The sequence below is a fragment of the Podarcis raffonei genome, chromosome 4, assembly GCF_027172205.1.
Source record: "Podarcis raffonei isolate rPodRaf1 chromosome 4, rPodRaf1.pri, whole genome shotgun sequence".
NCBI classification, from domain to species: Eukaryota; Metazoa; Chordata; class Lepidosauria; order Squamata; family Lacertidae; genus Podarcis; species Podarcis raffonei.
In genome coordinates, this window is record NC_070605.1 from 70,088,485 (window position 1) to 70,105,895 (window position 17,411).

The following is a 17,411-nucleotide window of genomic DNA, read 5'->3' on the forward strand; positions in this document are numbered from 1 at the left end:
CCTAATTGATTTGTGCACCCCAAGGGAGAACCTAAATTGATCTGTACTTCACTTATATTGGTATAATGGGAACAGAATAGGCCTAATTTCTTTAGTGAGGAAGATCATTATTAAGAACCTTGCATCGCTTTCCTTGTTTACGCTTTCTCTTTCCCACCGCCATCCCAGCTTGGGGAAGTACAGATGCCTGATGCTGGAATGTGGTAACCTGGCCATCAAATGGGCCTCACAAAGAAAGCCCTTTCAGGTCTTTCAGTGAAACAACTACTGCATCTTATTATAGCGTGAAATTAGAAGTGAAAAGCCCTACAGTTTTTTTGCTATTTAGTAATGCGGAATATGTCACCCTGGATGGCAATGGGAGTGCTAGAAAGAGAAGCCAGAAGCCAAAAAGGGAAACCTAGTAGCAGTTCAGACAAAGACGGTCCCTTCTCTCCCTGTTTCTGACTGCTCCGTGGTCTGTAAAACTCAAGTTCTGGAGTGGAAACTGAGCAAAAATATTTTGTTGCATCTCCTTCAATAAGGTGCACAAATGTGAGTTTGCAATAGAGTGTAAGAAGAGGAATAATCTGATGGCAGTTCAATTCTAATAACTAAAATATAAGTTGGTTTCAGTTTTACAAGTTAAGCAACCACTTTTACAAAAAACAGAGATCTGATGTTCTGACCATCTAATGCTATAACTAGATGGGGTTTTCAAGAAAGCAGAATGAAGTTATCTGAAGCCACCTTGTGGAAAACTTGCCAAATCACTATCCTTCCATAGTTTTAAAGTACCATTTTCATTTCCAAAAAAAAAAAAGCTAAATAAATTTGTTTTCTGTGCGTTTTTTGTACAATGCCAATAATGTTCCCTGAGGACTTAATTAAATGTAGTAAAGTAATTGTAACTTTAAATACCTGAATTATGTGGTAACTGAAGCCTTTTGGAAGTTGGCGGAGTGGGGGGGAGAGAGATTATTGTGGTATCTTCTTATATTTGTTTTGCAGATCACGAAAAATAATCTCAAATGTTTTAAATATATACTTAATAAAAATACTGACTAAAACAGATCTAGGACATAAGCTCTCTCTTGCATGGATCATGTGGAAAGGCATTCTAAGGTTTGTGGTTTCACACTGCTGCTGTGCCTTTTGGTTTTGCCTGTTAGCAGAGTAAAGAAATAGATTTCAGAGAAATCTGAATAAAGAAAATAGATTTCAGAGAGGAATGAAACTGAGATAACTGAACAAGAACCTGGTATAGCTTAGCTAACCTGTGTGGTGATTGGATTAAGTGTGAAGAGACTTGGGTTCAAATTCCCACTCAGCCGTTAATTATTATTATTATTATCACTATTTATTTATTTATTTATTTATTTATTTATTTATAACTAAATTTATATAGCTGCCCCCCAACAGTTACCCAAGAAACAATCTTCCTGGATGATCTTGGTGCAGCCACACTATCTCCTCCTAAGATGCCTCACATGATTGCTGTGAGAATAAACTGGGAGATGAGCACTATGAACTCTTCCTTGAAGACCTTAGAGACAGGGCCACCCCGCCCATGAGGCAAGGTGAGGTAACTGTTTCAGGCAGCAGGTTCCACAGGGGCAGGAGACCCTGATGTAGATATTTATTTCCTCCTCTTCCTGATGTAGAACTTCACTCTCAACTTCTTCCCTGGTTGGGAGCAGGCTCCGTTTTGCGATTCACCTGAGGTGCCAACATATCTTCGGCTGGCCTCACTTTGAGGAAATATGACATGCAAATAAATCATGTGCAAGCAAGAAGAGCCATAGAATTTGTATAAAGTGTATTATTTATAGAAAGTTGTAGCCCCTCCGATTGTGAAAAATGGCATTTTAATTTATTGTTCCTTAATCAATGCTTGCCTTTTGCTTTGATATGCACTGGGGCATACCTTCTATGGATATCAACAACTTGACAGGCAATAAAAACAGTAGATAGTGGATTATAGCAAATGCAATAAAAGGATTTCTTTCCAACTAGCTTACCATCAAGACTCTCACTCTGTGTTCTTTTTGTGTTTATGTTAATACTTGCATTTTTTTTAATATAAAAAAATCTAACCCACAAATAAAAACAATGTAAATCTAATCATATGTCTCACCCTTCAAATTTAATGACCATTGCAAATCCAAGGCCTGGCTTTCTTTCAAAAGTGGCATTTCAGTCATCAAATGGTTTCAAGCAGCATTGCCTGTTTTCCCAGTATACAAGACAGTGTTGCCAAGTAAACCTTAGCTGGAACTAATTGACTTAAGACTCTACGCTTTGATTATAAAATTTCCCCTTCCCACCAAAGGGTGGTGCTCACTAACCAAAAGTTGCTTAAATGTAGCCAGATTAGATTTGCACCCACTAACTGTTATTTCACTTAATTGACTCCCCCCTTCCCCATTTGCAGCTGTTAGTTTGCTATTTCCTTAAAAACATATTCAAAATGGATGCTCAAAAAATCTGGAAAACAGTCTCACAGATCTCCTACTTTGAGCTTTATCAGAGGCTTCATAATCACCACACGGTTTTTACAGAGAAAAATGTTAAGGTGATGTGGTTATAATCAGGAAGGATTTTCTTTTCCCTCCAGGAAGGGGTCACAATCATTCGTTAATGTTATTAAGGAACAATTGGAGTTGCAGAGGAACTGGTAATGGGAAAGTATCTCCAAAAGTTTGTATCATGTACTTGTGACTACTACAAGTGTTTTGTATTAGAAGGTGCAAAATATCTAGATGGGAAAACTTATGGCTCTCTATATGTTTTTGGACTACAAATCTACAACCATTGGCAATGTTGGCCAGTGCTAATGGAGTTGGAGTCCAACAAGATCTGGAGGGCCACAGTTTCTTCACTGCTGATCAAGAAAACTCTGTTCTGATCCTGGAAACAATGATAAATTTAAGTTGAACCACAGGTAACTTGGGCTTTTGCTGCAAGAGTAGGCAGTGGCGTAGCGTGGGGGGTGCAGGGGGGGGGCAGCCGCACCGGGTGCAACATCTGGGGGTTAGGGTTAGGGGGCGCAAATCCACGGGTTAGGGGGCGCAAATTACTTGTCTTGCCCCGGGTGCTGACAACCCACGCTACGCCACTGAGAGTAGGTGAAAGAAAAAGCTGTCTCTGACCTAAGGGTCAAAAGCTGCTGGGAGCTTGCACTTCCTTTTTCATCCTCAGCTGCTAGGTAGCCTGAAAAATTAGAGAAGGAACCTTTGACAGATCAGAAAGGTGAGCAGGGACAGTTCAGAGTAGGAATATCAGAAAAGCCGTGCTGGTTCAGACCAAATTCCTATCTAGTTCTGTATCCTTTTCTTGCAGCAACTAACCCAATGCCTATGTCATGCCTTCTAGAATTGTGTGACTGGAAAAATTGCTTCCATCTCCTCTCCCATTTCTGTTCAGGACAAATGGGCCCTATTGCAAACTGATAGCCTTGGGTGAAATAAATGGGTTTTTACACATGGAACACCTGCCTCCTATATAAATGGAATATGTGACTAAGGTGGAACTTTTATAGAAGAATGTACAATTTGATATCATGGGTAGGCAAAGTACTATCATACTATTTCATCTGTTAATACTCTGTAGAAATGATTTTCTCTATCTTCCTCTGATGTCTCTAAGCTCTGTAGAATAATCAAGTGCAATGGAGCTATAATTGGAACCCTTGTTAAGCAAGCATGTTAATGGAACGTGGGCATAAGAAACAGATGCTACTATAGAGGAAGAGTATTGGAAATGTTAATCTAATAATGGTTCAGAATAACTTCGGTTATGTGACAGATGTAACGTAAAGTATTCTGAATGTGCTGCTAGTTCCCTTTAATATGAAAAGAATGTTGACAGCACATTCACAGTGCTGAGCTCCTTTTAGATTACATCTATCTTTAGTCTTTGCTCGGTAGCTATGGAACATGCCTTGTCTTCCTGATAAACTCTGTTCAAAATTTCTTTTATTAATGCTTCCAATAAACAGGCTTGTCCTGTAGGCTGAACAAGTTGAGGCATATATATATTCCTGACAGTTTATTTATTAATTTTTCCTTCTTTTTAGTGTCTGGAGCCCTGCAAAGAATCCTGGGACTTGAAGAAAAACCATTGCCAAAGTTTCTGTGAGGTATGCCATTTCTATAGACCTCTTTTTAAAATTCTGTCCTGTATATTTCATTCACACTATTAAATGAGTTTGTTTGATGACAGTGAACTAACAAATAGGATATGTTCTCTATTTCCAGTAGCTGAACAGCACTACAACTGATCGATGACCATAAGCATTTTGAAATGGTCTTCAGAGTCTTTGATATAATTACTGTCGTATCATTCTATAAGTTTCCTATCAAGTTGTTATGCGTCAATTAACTTTTCTTTCTTGGGCTGCTGTCTTATATGTACAATTGCTGTTTACATGAGTCATCAGTGTCCTTTTTCCTTTCATTGCTGCAACAGCAAGATGTCTTCCACATTTGTTTGTTTATTTAAATGCTTAAAGTAACCTACCAACTTTTGATTGACCAATTCAAATGTGCACACAGTCATGTGATACAATCATCCATACAGCACATGGGAAATTGTTTGAAAGCAACTGTACCTCAAAATCACTTGCAGGTGTTGAAGTCCTACGTTATGGTTATGTTGGACGTTGGCTTACTGATATGGAAGCTGTCCACATGCAAGAGGACTTCAGCATGAGTGTACTTTCAAACAAGTGGCTTTTCATGTGCTTTTTGAGGTGGCCTAGGCCTGTGAGGAGGGTTGTGCAGTGTCAGAAGCATCTAGACTCTAGGAATTGGCTACAATGCACATCTTTCTGCTACTCCTTAGCATAGTTTCATTCAGTGGTAAATGCAAAATACATGTCAGCTATTGATGATACACATGTGGAAATTGTCATCCTTCTTAGCAAAAGCGGTGATTATGTGGGCACAGATCTTTTCCTAAGAGAAATCTCTGAGACATGAACAACTGTGGTTGGCCTATATTAGAGCTATAGTACTATGTGAAAAGACCATCCCAAAATAGGTATGATGGATATGACCTTCTTATCATGTGAGCACTGTACTTGTTCGTGGGAAACAAGCTGTAATGTCATAAGCTCACCACCTCTATATTTCTCTTAAACTGGTTGCACAAGTCCACTCCCATAACATTGTTTACCTTGAGGCATTATGCCAGGTTCCACCGTGGAACCTAAATATATTCAACATTGTTCACCAGTACTGTAGTTAAATAGCACTAAATATGATTTCAGCATGTCTCTGTTGAACTATATTACATTATTGGGCTGAACACAGCATGAATTTGCAATGGCTTAGTCTCTGTTGTTTTTGCTTCTGTCCCTTAGGTTTAAGGAAATGGCACTGAGCTTTATTTTATACATTTGTGCTCCACTTTTCCCATAGTTCAAGGTGGTTAACAAAGCACTACAAAAATGCATATAAAAATAGGGGAATGATAATATTAAAACTCTTAAAGTTATATATAAAACCAGATCCATAAGACCAACTAAAATTCCAACAAAATTTGCAAGCTTGATGTTTACAACTTCATTAAGTTTTAGGTTTATTTGGCATACACTGTAAATTGTTTTTAAATTATGGCAACTCATTTTTAACAGGGCCTAATGCACAGCTACTAGTAGCAACAACCAAGCTACATTGACTTGGTTTCATTTAAACTAAGTGGGATCTTGTGTTCTTTAACTCCCTTTTTATGAGTGTAAACGATAACAGATAGGTTTTTTTAAAAAGAGTTATTCCTAGCTGCTTCTTGTGTCTTAGCTTCTGCATGAAAATTATGTAGCTGAAGTGCATAGCAATAGAGGCATCTGCCACATGTGTCTTGATTATCATACTTCAGTAGAAGGGAATTAAAAAGCACTTTGCTTGTGTCTTAGCTTGGGTAAAAAGTGACTGAGGTGCATAACTGTACATTGGCAGGGATAGTGCAGAAGATTCCTTGAGATTGGTGGTTTTGTAAACTACGTTGGTTGGATTCAATCCCAGACATCCAATTGGCTATCACATATCGTATGTAGATCACCCTGCTGGACATATCTAATGTTTATGTAAAATGTGGATCCTATTTCTGTTCACTGCATGATAAGGAACATCATGCTATATTTCTGGTAAAATCTGAAGCAGAAATGTAGTAGACTTTGGAACTATAAGACAGAAATAAGTTGCACTAGGTTTTTAATTTAAGGGCAGATGTATTTTTATTTTTAAGTACACTTGCACTTACAGGATAAGAGGAATCTTAAATTTTTTCTTTATTGATTCAGATGTCTGGATGTGTACCAGTAAGGGAGGTTTGTTGTGTAGAAAGTGGGATTCAGATTTTGTAACTTGGAAATTACTTACACAAGTTTAAAAAACAAAAGAAAGTATCAGCACACCCCTTCTGGAATCCTATCAGAATAATGATGAGCTTGACAAGGATGAGCTATAAGTATAATATGAAGTTGTTATGTTTGTGAGATGTTTATTGAGTAAAAGGAGTTGGCTGACTGGGAGAATAAACACTTCCCACTTGTAGTTAGGATCTGCTAATATCCCTGTTTAATTAGTGATTTTGAGTTTGAAACTAAGCTTGAAACTTAAAAGGCTAGAAGTAAAAAGTTGCACATTTAACAGTTCACTGAAAAAAATAAGTTGTGAACTAGGGTGAAGAACAGAAGCTTCAAAGGCATATTATGCCTCAAGGGACTAGAAAAGATTTTTAATTAAGTAGCTGAAAATTTGTGATGTTTTATATAGGCACATACCCAGACATGTACACCTGCCCATTTCTGATCACAGACATAAATCACAAAAGCAGGTGCATTTTGTTTCTATTAACCTCTGCCCTTGTCAGCTACAATCACAAATCACAATCTCCTTACCCAGCATTATATTTGAAAGCAACCATTTGGCTATGATCATGGTTCCAAAAGAGAGAATAAGTTAAGCAAGCTTAGAGTTCTTCCCCAGGCTCTGTTTTCCATGGATGATCATTCTAGACTTTCTAGCTCTGCCAGCCACTGTAGCCCATGGCTGCCATAGAAAGGCAACCAGACTGCAATCTCTGATGATATATGGTGAAATAGTGATTCAATAAATGTAGCTCTTTCTTTCTCTCCATACAATCAGAATGGAGGCATTCTGAGCTCTACTGTAAGAACAAATGCTGTAAATTTATTGCTGATGAGTGATATTTCACTAAAGCACAAAATGTGTTTCTGGGGCTTTTGTATAAAGTGGGTGTGAGTGTGAATGTAAGAAATGATGGGATAGAATGTGTAAAACAGCAAACACTGAACTAAGGCCACATTATGGACAAAGCATCTGTATCAGAAACTTGATTGCTGCTTTTTCACAGGGAAGAGCTGCAGTGGATGAGGGTTGGGACATAGAAAGGATTTTTCATCCTTTTCTTACTCATTTCTGGTCCTCCCCCTCTTTGGAGTTTCAAAGACATGTTTGTGACAGGAGCCACAGTGAGTGGGTAGCAGGAAGTGGCTTAGGGGGCAGAGCAGATCAAGGATTAAGCACTTTCTGTTCCTCCTGCTATTTTTCTGCTCCTGTAGCTCCCTTTTCATAGGAAAAGCAGTTGGATTTTTGCTTCTTGTATATGAATGCGACACAAAGCTTTGCCCTAAGAAGAATGAAATAAATTTGCATATACTCATTTGCAAATACAGTAGTTTGCAATGTAGCCATCAGTTCTGCAGTGATTTGTAGCTATGGAAAGCTTTATATGGAAGACCTGGCAGAGGCAAATGATTTAATTTAGTAAGGGATGATGATACAGCTTCAGAGACATCACCATTCTGTATTTTGCAGCTATTGTTCAGAAGCTATAAATCTATATGAATTCTCAAAGCTAGACCTGTAATTGGTAGCAGTTGGTTGTCGGGGTAGGGCAGTGGTGCTCACCTGACCTCCCATGCCACTGCTTACCAGAAGATGTAGGGGGAGGCAGCAAGGATGTTGATGTTGTATATTTGCACTGGTGGTAGTGCCATATTAGCTCCACTGTTGTATTTGCCCCATGCCAACCTTGTTGCTGCCACTCCCCATGCCTTCTGTCAAGCAGCAGAAATGCAAGCAAGAGCAGGTCAGGAAACCTCTGCTGGACAGCTACTGCCTGTAATCTGAATGATCTTTTCAGCAACATCTTGGAAATATTTCAGCAATATTTTTATATTCCTACTGAAGGCTTTGTACAATTTTCTTGTTTTCCCTTTAGCCTCTTTTCCCCAAGAAGAACTATGAATGCTTAACTAGCTGTGAATTCCTCAAATACATCTTGTCGGTGAAGCAAGGAGACTGCCCAGCACCTGAGAAGGCCAGTGGCTTTGCGGCTGCCTGTGTTGAAAGCTGTGAGGCTGACAGCGAATGCTCTGGCGTGAAAAAATGCTGTTCCAATGGATGTGGACATACATGCCAAGTACCAAAAAACCTATACAAAGGTAGAGATTAGAGGTGGATGTGGTTACTTCTGAACCTCCCCAAAAAACAACTGAAGAGTTTTAAAAGTGATTTTGGTGGAATAGAAGTGTGATGGCTTCCAATGTTCAGTTGAGCCTTGTTCATGTTTTGTCAAAAGGTTTCTTCAGGCTAATGCTGGAATTACTTTATACCAGAGGTTTTCAACCTTTCTGAGTCCACGACTTCCTTGGCCAACTACATTCTTTCTCTGGCACCCCTGTGGGGATCAGGAGCCCAGTTATGTCACCCCTTCCCTGCAGAGCTGGCAGCCTCTCACCCTTTTTTCGAACACCTGCCCTTGTGGAGTGTTCCCTCAGACTCCTCTGTGCTCCCCTTTCCTTGTGAGTCTTCCGGGCAGCTGCTGCTGCTGCCCCTGGTCTCTGAGCTTCCCTCACCCCAAAAAGAGGTGCGTCCCAAAGGTACCATTTGCCTGTGGAGCTTATAGTCAGGGCTGCTGCGATAAACAGCTGTGCAAGCCTTTGGGAGGCAGAGATGCAAAAGGGCATCACAGAAGGGAGGGAAAGAAAGAGGGACACAAGCTAGTTTTGCCCGCAGCACCCCTGACCATCATTCAAGGCACCCCAGGGTGCCATGGCACACTGGTTGAAAACCACTGCTTTATACCTTCTAACATTTTAGGTGAAAACAGTTGTGTTTTCTTCCTCATAAATGCCTTCGAAGTCAGATTTTACATGACTGCACTTCTTGCTTTTAGTTTATTGCATCAGAAGATTATAGTTCCCATGATTTCTTACAGGAAGTTGTAGCAGACAAACTTTCTTAAGAACAATGTTATGCTCTGAAAAATTTTACTGTAGAAGAAATTTGTATTGTTATAAAAAAATATAATACAGGAATGGGAATGATACATCACTCTTACTTTAGTTAGGTTAAGATAAAAAATAGAACCCCCCCCCAAGGAAAATACTTTTTAAAATTTCAGTTGATTAAAGCTGAATGAATTAATTTGGATTTAAAAGCAGAAAGATATTTCAAATGAATAATTCACTTATTTCACTAGATTTAATGGACATGGGATTAGACCCTCTGTAATAATGAAAAATGATTAACCTTGGTTGACCTTCTTCTCCATTCCCACCTTAGTGACTCTTAGATATATCCTCACAGGAAAGGGATGGCAGAACAGACAATATTGGTAACACCCACTTATTGGGTGTTGCATGTTTGAATGCACTCCTACATTTATTTTTAAAATCCTGACTCTAATCGGAGTTGTTGCTTGTAGGTGATTACATGGTTAGCTCTTCTGCCAGAAACTGGAACATGCTGGAAGTGTGCTGGAAGTTTTTTGGGGTGGGGAGAGGGGCAGAGGCAAACTGTGCTTGAGAAAAACAATTCATACACTATAGCAAATGCCCTTAATTTAGTGAGTATTGACATATATGGGGGAATGCTGATGATCGGAGATGAATTTTGAGCAGCCCCATACAAAATTCATTGCAGGAATCCAAGCTGAGGCTCATCAGTGTATGTACAGTCGTGGACCAGTATTCCAGTCCAGAAACAGATGTTATCTGTCTTGTGCTCCGAGCTCCAAGAGCTATCCCCCATGGTAATAAAGACACAGTGGAGACAGAATTTAGTTTTGATGTTAATGGGCAAATTTTGGCCACAACTTTATTAAATACACAAATGTGACTGGTATTGGCTTAGGCATTGGTATCAAAACTATAACTGGCTCCTGCCCCACCCTGCAGGAAGCCTGAAAGGGTAAACTACCAGCAAGGGAAGCTTCATCAATGTATATTGACTGGTGCTCACCCCTGGGGTTCCCGGGGCTCCTGGCATGGTCCTAGCCCGTCTCTGGGCTTTGGACAAGATCCAGACCCCCGGATTCCTTTAATGGAATACCCTATTAATTGGAGGGGCAGGTGATGGCCGCACCTCCCCTCCCCACATTCCCCTAAACCAATGCCTAACTGCCAAACCTTACAAAGTTGTGATGATTGCTAAGAGGTAGGCAAAAACCAAGTGGCCACAGCCAATCTGCCACGTTGGAAAAAATTCCTACCCGGCCTCCGTTCCAAAACAGGTGAGCAACCAAAGTCCAAAGCAAGGTCAAACATGACCTAATTAACGGGTGGGCAGGCGGGTGTTCGGCAGTGCAAAGCAAGAGGGAGTCCCCACGTCGTGCTGCCAAATAAATACCCCCAACCCCCAAACTTGCCAACGCTGCCGATTGGCTAAAGGCCAGTGGCATAAGTGTGGCATCACCGGCTGGAGCGGGGCAAGCCCCGCCCACAAGCCAGTTGGGGAAGAGTTCCAGGGCCAAGCACAACATGGACCCTCTGTTAGGATGATCCAATTTGCCAGCCATAGTTGGTAAAGATATTCCTAGCCGCTGAGGTCACTCGAGCCTCTAGTGACAGAGATTGAGCAGCACCCCACCAAAATATGAACCTGCTCCTTCAGGGGGAGTATAACCTCTTCCAAAGCAGGCATTTGACCATTTATCCAGGCTTGAGAGCCGCCCATTCACAGGACCATCTTTGGGGAGTAATAGTAATGAATGCTGCCAATTACATTTTGATTATCATTTTTTTCTGATGTATCTGGATGTTGACACACACTGGGTGTGAAGGTTAACTTTCACCATACTTCAGATATTCATTGTAACTTACAAAGGCATTACAATTCTTGATAATATGTGCTGTGGCTAAAAGGAGATTTATTTATTTGTTGTTGGAGAACCTGACTTAACTGCTCTTAATGCATCAAATCTATATTTGTTCTTATAATTTATTGAGGAGCACTGGTGTCTTGAACTTGATTTGTGTTCCATGTGCTGCTACTCAAGCTGCCACACAGGTTTGTAGGATCTAAATTTAGAATCTAAGCTAGTAAGCCTTTGATGTTCTTTTGAATACTGCCTACTGTGGAAGTTCAGCCCAACCTGTCACCATTTAATGCTAAGTCTACATGGTGGACAACAACGTTTCCACAACGGCAGCTCTGCATGTAAAAAAATAAAATAACTAATGGCAGGGGGGAGACAAGAAATAAAACCTGTCTGGTATTAACCCAGTAAAAGGCCAAGAGGTACACATTTTTCCAAAAGCCAAGAAATCTGGAGTTCAGAGGACTAATTTGTGCTTCAATGATGGATACAAATCTTTGTATCTAATAAAAAGCACATTTCTAAATGACTGCAAATGTACATCTGGACTTGAAATTGATTATTCTGGTTGTATTGGAATATTCCAAAATGCACTTGTGCTATGTTCTGCTTGCACTCATGAGAACCATCTGAACACAATTACAGCCACCAGGGGGGCTAAGTTAGTTCCAATCAAGTGAATCCAACGAACCCTAATGTAAAACAGATGGAAGGTTTCTCAGCATGCAGATTGGAGGGTTATTATACATAATAATTAAGCATGGATTTTCAAATGCATAAAGCTGAAATATCATTCTTAGCAATATTAGTTACAGTGTACAAAGACTGGTGGCTATCTAGTGATATCCAGAAATAAATGTATCAGCTTTTGATGATATGCTTTATTCCTGGCAATTTTAGGGTTCTCTCTCTCTCTGTCTCTCATGTGTGTGTGTGTGTAATACATTGGAACACTTGGAGAAAGGGTCTGTTTTTCGATCTCTAGGAAAGGTGGTTTGTTTATCCATAGAAGTGTAGAAGTTGAAACAATAAACCTCAGATTTTGCCAAAGTCATAAACTAAGCTGGGAATTTATGTAAATCTCAAACAGTCCTCTAAATCTGCAGTCACTTCAAAAAATGGGATTGGAGGGGAGAGAGAAATTCCAGCTTGACCTCTCTGGAAGCAGAACTGCCTATTATGATAAATGTGGAGCAGCTGCTAAAACCAGTACAGTGGTACCTCAGGTTAAGAACTTAATTCATTCTGGAGGTCCATTCTTAACCTGAAACTGTTATTAATCTGAAGCACCACTTTAGCTAATGGGACCTCCTTTTGCTGCCTCACCGCAGCAGCACGATTTCTGTTCTCATTCTGAAGCAAAGTTCTTAACCCAAGGTACTATTTCTGGGGTAGTGGAGTCTGTAACCTGAAGCGTCCGTAACCCGAGGTACCACTGTAACTGTTAAGGTATTCTCATTTTTTTGCAAGATGTAAGTACACTTACCTGTGAACTTACAGCACAGTGTTGTGCCCTTCCTCACAAGTGGCAGCCAATCATGTGGAAAGTGGGCAGGGAACCATATTACATGTGGGATAAGGGTGTGCAAAGGTTGATGAGAATTTTAGAACAAACATAGAGCAGTCAGTGAAAACAGTAATCTTGTTTCAATTACAGTTTTCACCGACTGGGCTTCTATGTTTGCTGTACTGAATGTGCAGTCCATTTTAGAACTCTATACTCTGGTCAAGGCTGAGCCTTTAGTTTTATCTAAAGGTGATGTCTCATTTAACAATATTACATAGAAATTTGTTAATACTTGTGGGGCTCTTAATATGTGAGTTCTGCCACCACCACCCCATTTAACCTGTATATTATATTATGACATAGATGTTGGCTTTATTCCACTCCAATGCCTTGAAAACCTTTCTATAGGTACCATATTCTGAAGCTAATTCCCAATGTGAAACAGTATGTAATAGCTAGCAGCTGCTTTCCTAGTATGGTGATGCCTTTTGCAGCCACCGTGGTCACAGAAATGGCTGCTTGCTGCTATAAATGGCTGCATATGCAAAGAGCTTGCTTCAGTCTTGACTTTCTTTGCAGAAAGGATCACCTGGAGGAATTAAATAGCTGGTTTCATTTTGTAAACTCACCAGTACTACCAATCAAATAAATGTAGTGGAATAGGGGTCACCAATGGGAACATTTTGATTTTTCAACAAGTTCTGGGGGTGCCACCCCTGTTTGGTCACTATTTTTCCCTCCCCTGGCTCAGCCCCACCACCCCAAGACACAGGAAGAGAAACTGTGTGTGCACAGTTCACTGCTTCCTAAGCCATCTGGGTAAAAGTTGGATTCAGTAGATTTAACCTGAGCCTTGAAATCACAGAGTGCTACAAGAGGAAGTGGGAAAGAGCATTTCTCTTAAAGCTTCCTCCTTAAGCTCTACATACTTCTTGGGGGGGGGAGGCGGGGACAGGTAACCACCTTGGCCACCTCATGACTGTGTGAAGTGGCGCAGAAGCTTTGTGGGCACTAATGGAAGCTCTTGAAGATGTCATTGCAACCACAGGCACTGTTTGCAACTCTTGGGATGGCTTGTGGTTGAGTAGTGTGACTCATCAATATGCTTCTGTTCTGATTCAGTCACTGGAGAAGAACAGTAAGATAAAGTGCATGATAATGAGGATAGACCTCTTTGGGCTATAAATTTAGTGGTAGTAATATATAGTTGAGCCACAAATTTACTTACGCAGAGCTTTTTTGCATGCATCACTTACGTTTCAGGTGTCCCTTTGAAACCCAGAAAAGAATTAAAATTCAGTGAACTTCAATCTGGACAGCTGGAAGTGAAGTGGTCTTCAAAATTCAATATCTCTATTGAGCCTGTGCTTTATGTGGTGCAAAGGAGATGGAACTATGGGATTCATCCCAGCGAAGATGATGCTACCAGTTGGCAAACTGTAGCTCAGGTTAGTCCTTTCTACATAAATCTGCATTATTTTCAGGCCATTCATCCTGAGTATCAGGCAGTGAAATAGTTTTGGCTGGTCTTCGTGGCCAGCTATGAATTTGTTGTCCCAGAGACTCACTTCCTCCAAAGTGCAGCCTTTAATCTAGACTTTTGCTGCACCAAGAAGTGAAGCGAGGTCCATAAAAATTGCTGCTCCTCGTTCCAGGGTTAAGCGTAGATGACTGATTCTGCCAATTTAAAAAGAAACCCCTGGTCCCCTTAAGCTCAGAACAAGACAGGAGTCCGTGGTTTGCCTTGACTTTGTGCTTTCTGGGGACTCAGAAGACTCACCAGGTGCAGGAGCAAGCCATGGAACTCCTGACTTCAGCTCCAAGGTGGGGAAACATTGGCTTGCTCTGTGCCTGTTAGGTGTCAAATATCAGACACAGAGGGAAGCCTGCAGCTGGAGACAGGAGCTGGGGGCTTGATATGTCTGACAAGCACAGAGCCAATAAAAATTCCAGACTTCTGCTGAGCTTTTGGGCTTTGAGGGGTGGAGGTCATCTCCAGTTCTGTTTCACGGCTCCAGGGTTGGGAGAGAGCTTCCCTTACTTGCCAAAAACAAGTATAGCAAAAATCTTGATCCCTGGTATTCATTCATAGATGCATTGTTCAATGTTGTGTTGCTTGGGCTTGCATACAGAGGCATGTCTTTGTTAATCTGTTGCATCTGGGATAGGTTCCATTTTACAGTTGATGGACTGAAGGTAGCGTAGAGAAAAAACTTTTTTCATCTACTATACAGGGAAACTCTAAAAGAAGCTAAGTTAAATTCCCATCTATGGCAAATAAATGTTCTTGGTGTTGCATCGGGTTGCCATCTGTCCAGAATTTCCCGGACACAGCTGGTATTTAGCCCTTATAAACAACGTCCGGGCAGAAATCGCTTACATGTCGGGGAAAATCTGGCCATATGGCAGCCCATGTTGGTAGTATAGATTTTGGTGACTTTCATTAAAAATAGCTCAAAAACTCAATTTTTTTTAAAAAGCTCAACTGATTTTTTGTCTGGATTTTCACTTTTTGAAATATGGCAACCCTAGTGTTGCATTACCTAAGGAACACATTCCATGAAGGAGTGAAATACAGCTAGTCATACAAAATGGTGTGGTGTGAAATTACTAATGAAGATCCAACCTACATCTGTGGTTCACAAGTTCATATGGTTGAGATAGCTCAGTGGTAGTTCACTTGCTCTACATGCAGACTGTCCCAGGTTCAATCTGTAGAAACTTTAGTTAAATTAAGGCCCTGATTCAACTAAATCATTGCACTAATGGGAGCCAGAGCAGCAAGTCCTTCTAGCACAATAGGGCTCCCTCCCTCTTTCCTGCTATGCCTCCCCAAATTGGCACTGCAAGGTCAGGAGAACCTTAAGAACAGCTCATGGGTGGGGGTGGGGGGAGGAGAATGGAAATTGGTCCATGTGGCAAGCATATGCTGATATTGATCTCCTTAGTGCTACTTTGAATTCCACCCTTTATCAGGTAGCACAGGAAAGACTCAATAAACAAAGAGTTGCTTGACATAAGGCCATTTTCTGTGTACCCAAGGATATGAAGAAGGGGAAAACCATGACCCAAGGCTTCTGCCTTCCTGAATAAACAAAGTATAAGTGAATACAGGATTCACTCAGAGTAAACTAAGTTTCTATGTTAACCTGGTTTCCTACTGCAGACTACAGAGGAGAGAATACAACTGTCCGACATCAGGCCAAGCAGGTGGTACCAATTCCGAGTGGCTGCCATTAACGTGCATGGAACTAGAGGCTTCACAGCTCCTAGCAAACACTTCCGCTCTTCAAAAGGTTGGTGTCAACATTGAGCATATCACATCTGTCTTTACCTGGAATGCAACCCAATCCTCTACGTTTCTGTGGTTGCAATTTCCCAACAGGTGATTCTTCATTCATTGAATCATTGCCTTTATGAATGGCTTCAAGGTAGTTTATCATTTTCTTTTTAAAGGTGCCATTGATCCTTCAAGCAATGCTGTAATGAATAGGCCTCCCATTTCAGTTTCTTTGAAAAGTATCATTAGTAATAACAACTGAGATTTCTTTATGTATTTGTGCAACATGGAACATCAAATGTGAAAATAATCTGAGACTGTTTATCTGCTGGCCTGGTCAGCGTCTAATACAGTTTGGCTTATATTTAAGCTTTACTAGTGATTCTGACTTCTTGCCATTTTAAGGAAACAGTTTTTGAACATTTAGAATTTCATTTCCGTCTCTTATTTGCTTCTGTTTATGCTGTTACTAGGATGCAGCATTTCTATCTCATTGTATGTTGCTTTTATTTTCCAAACACGTTTCATGACATAATCATGTTTTCACACATAAACAATTGCTCTGGAAAAAAATTAAGACATACTTTCTTTAGTGTGTGTAAATTCTGGTTTTCTTTTCTTTTAAATTAGGAGCATTTAATAATCCACTAAACTTTAAAAACACTAGAGTTACTGGATTAGTCTAGTCCTTAACAAGAGCCATTCAGCTTCCTCTGGTTCATAAGTAAGTTCCAAAAGGAAAAGCCCCAATGTCTCTCTGCAAATAATACCTTAATGCTTATAAAAATATATATATAATCCAAAAATACACTAAAAAGACCTGTTTCATTTATGGTGTACTGCTACAAACGTTCTGATAGGGTAATAGTGCTATTATGTGAAACCCTTATTATATTCAATTCAGTGCTACATTAAGCTCAAACTGTTGTGTGACTGTGCTGGTGGTCCAACAATATATTTTCTGAGTCCATGGCCAATTCACTCAACATATTTAAAGTGTTTTTAACACAAACATTATTAAAATCCTGCAAACAGCAAGCAATAATTATTGGACAAAGTTGTGATTACTTCCTCAGTTATAGTATCTTAGAGTGGCTCCATTCTTACAATTGATAGTGATTAGCTGCTATTAATTTTTAACTTCTCAAAGGAGGCAAATTTTTATATGCTGTGAAATAATGATGACCTTTAGGTTTGTATGCGCCATTGTGTGTGTGTGTGTATTTTATATATATATAAAATGCCAGCCAACCAAGGTACAACAAAAAGTTTATAATTTGGTTAATACGTGTATTAAAAAAACATTGGTGTCAATACTATTTGAAGGCTGACATTTTATAATCTATTTCCTCTTTCATAAGTGCAAAATGATATAGTTTTTGAAAACCTGAAAGCATAATCCTGCTGTCCCATAGTAGATTTCTTTTCATGTAGTGAATATCACATTCTGAAAAGCATGTGAGAACCTATCAATAGACACTAGGAAGTGTTAATAGGTTTCTCATTCCTTTGGTG

The 17,411-nt window shown here is 40.0% G+C and overlaps 1 protein-coding gene across 2 annotated transcripts in view; it reads left to right on the plus strand.

Moving 5' to 3' along the window:
• The window catches only part of ANOS1 (anosmin 1), a 79,977-nt gene that overhangs the window by 40,869 nt on the left and 21,697 nt on the right, over nt 1-17,411 (plus strand). For both annotated transcript variants that reach the window (XM_053387264.1, XM_053387263.1), the window contains 4 exons: nt 4,058-4,120; nt 8,230-8,452; nt 13,880-14,064; nt 15,783-15,912. In XM_053387264.1, the coding sequence (XP_053243239.1) occupies nt 4,058-4,120; nt 8,230-8,452; nt 13,880-14,064; nt 15,783-15,912 (601 nt within the window). The remainder of the gene's footprint in view (nt 1-4,057; nt 4,121-8,229; nt 8,453-13,879; nt 14,065-15,782; nt 15,913-17,411) is intronic.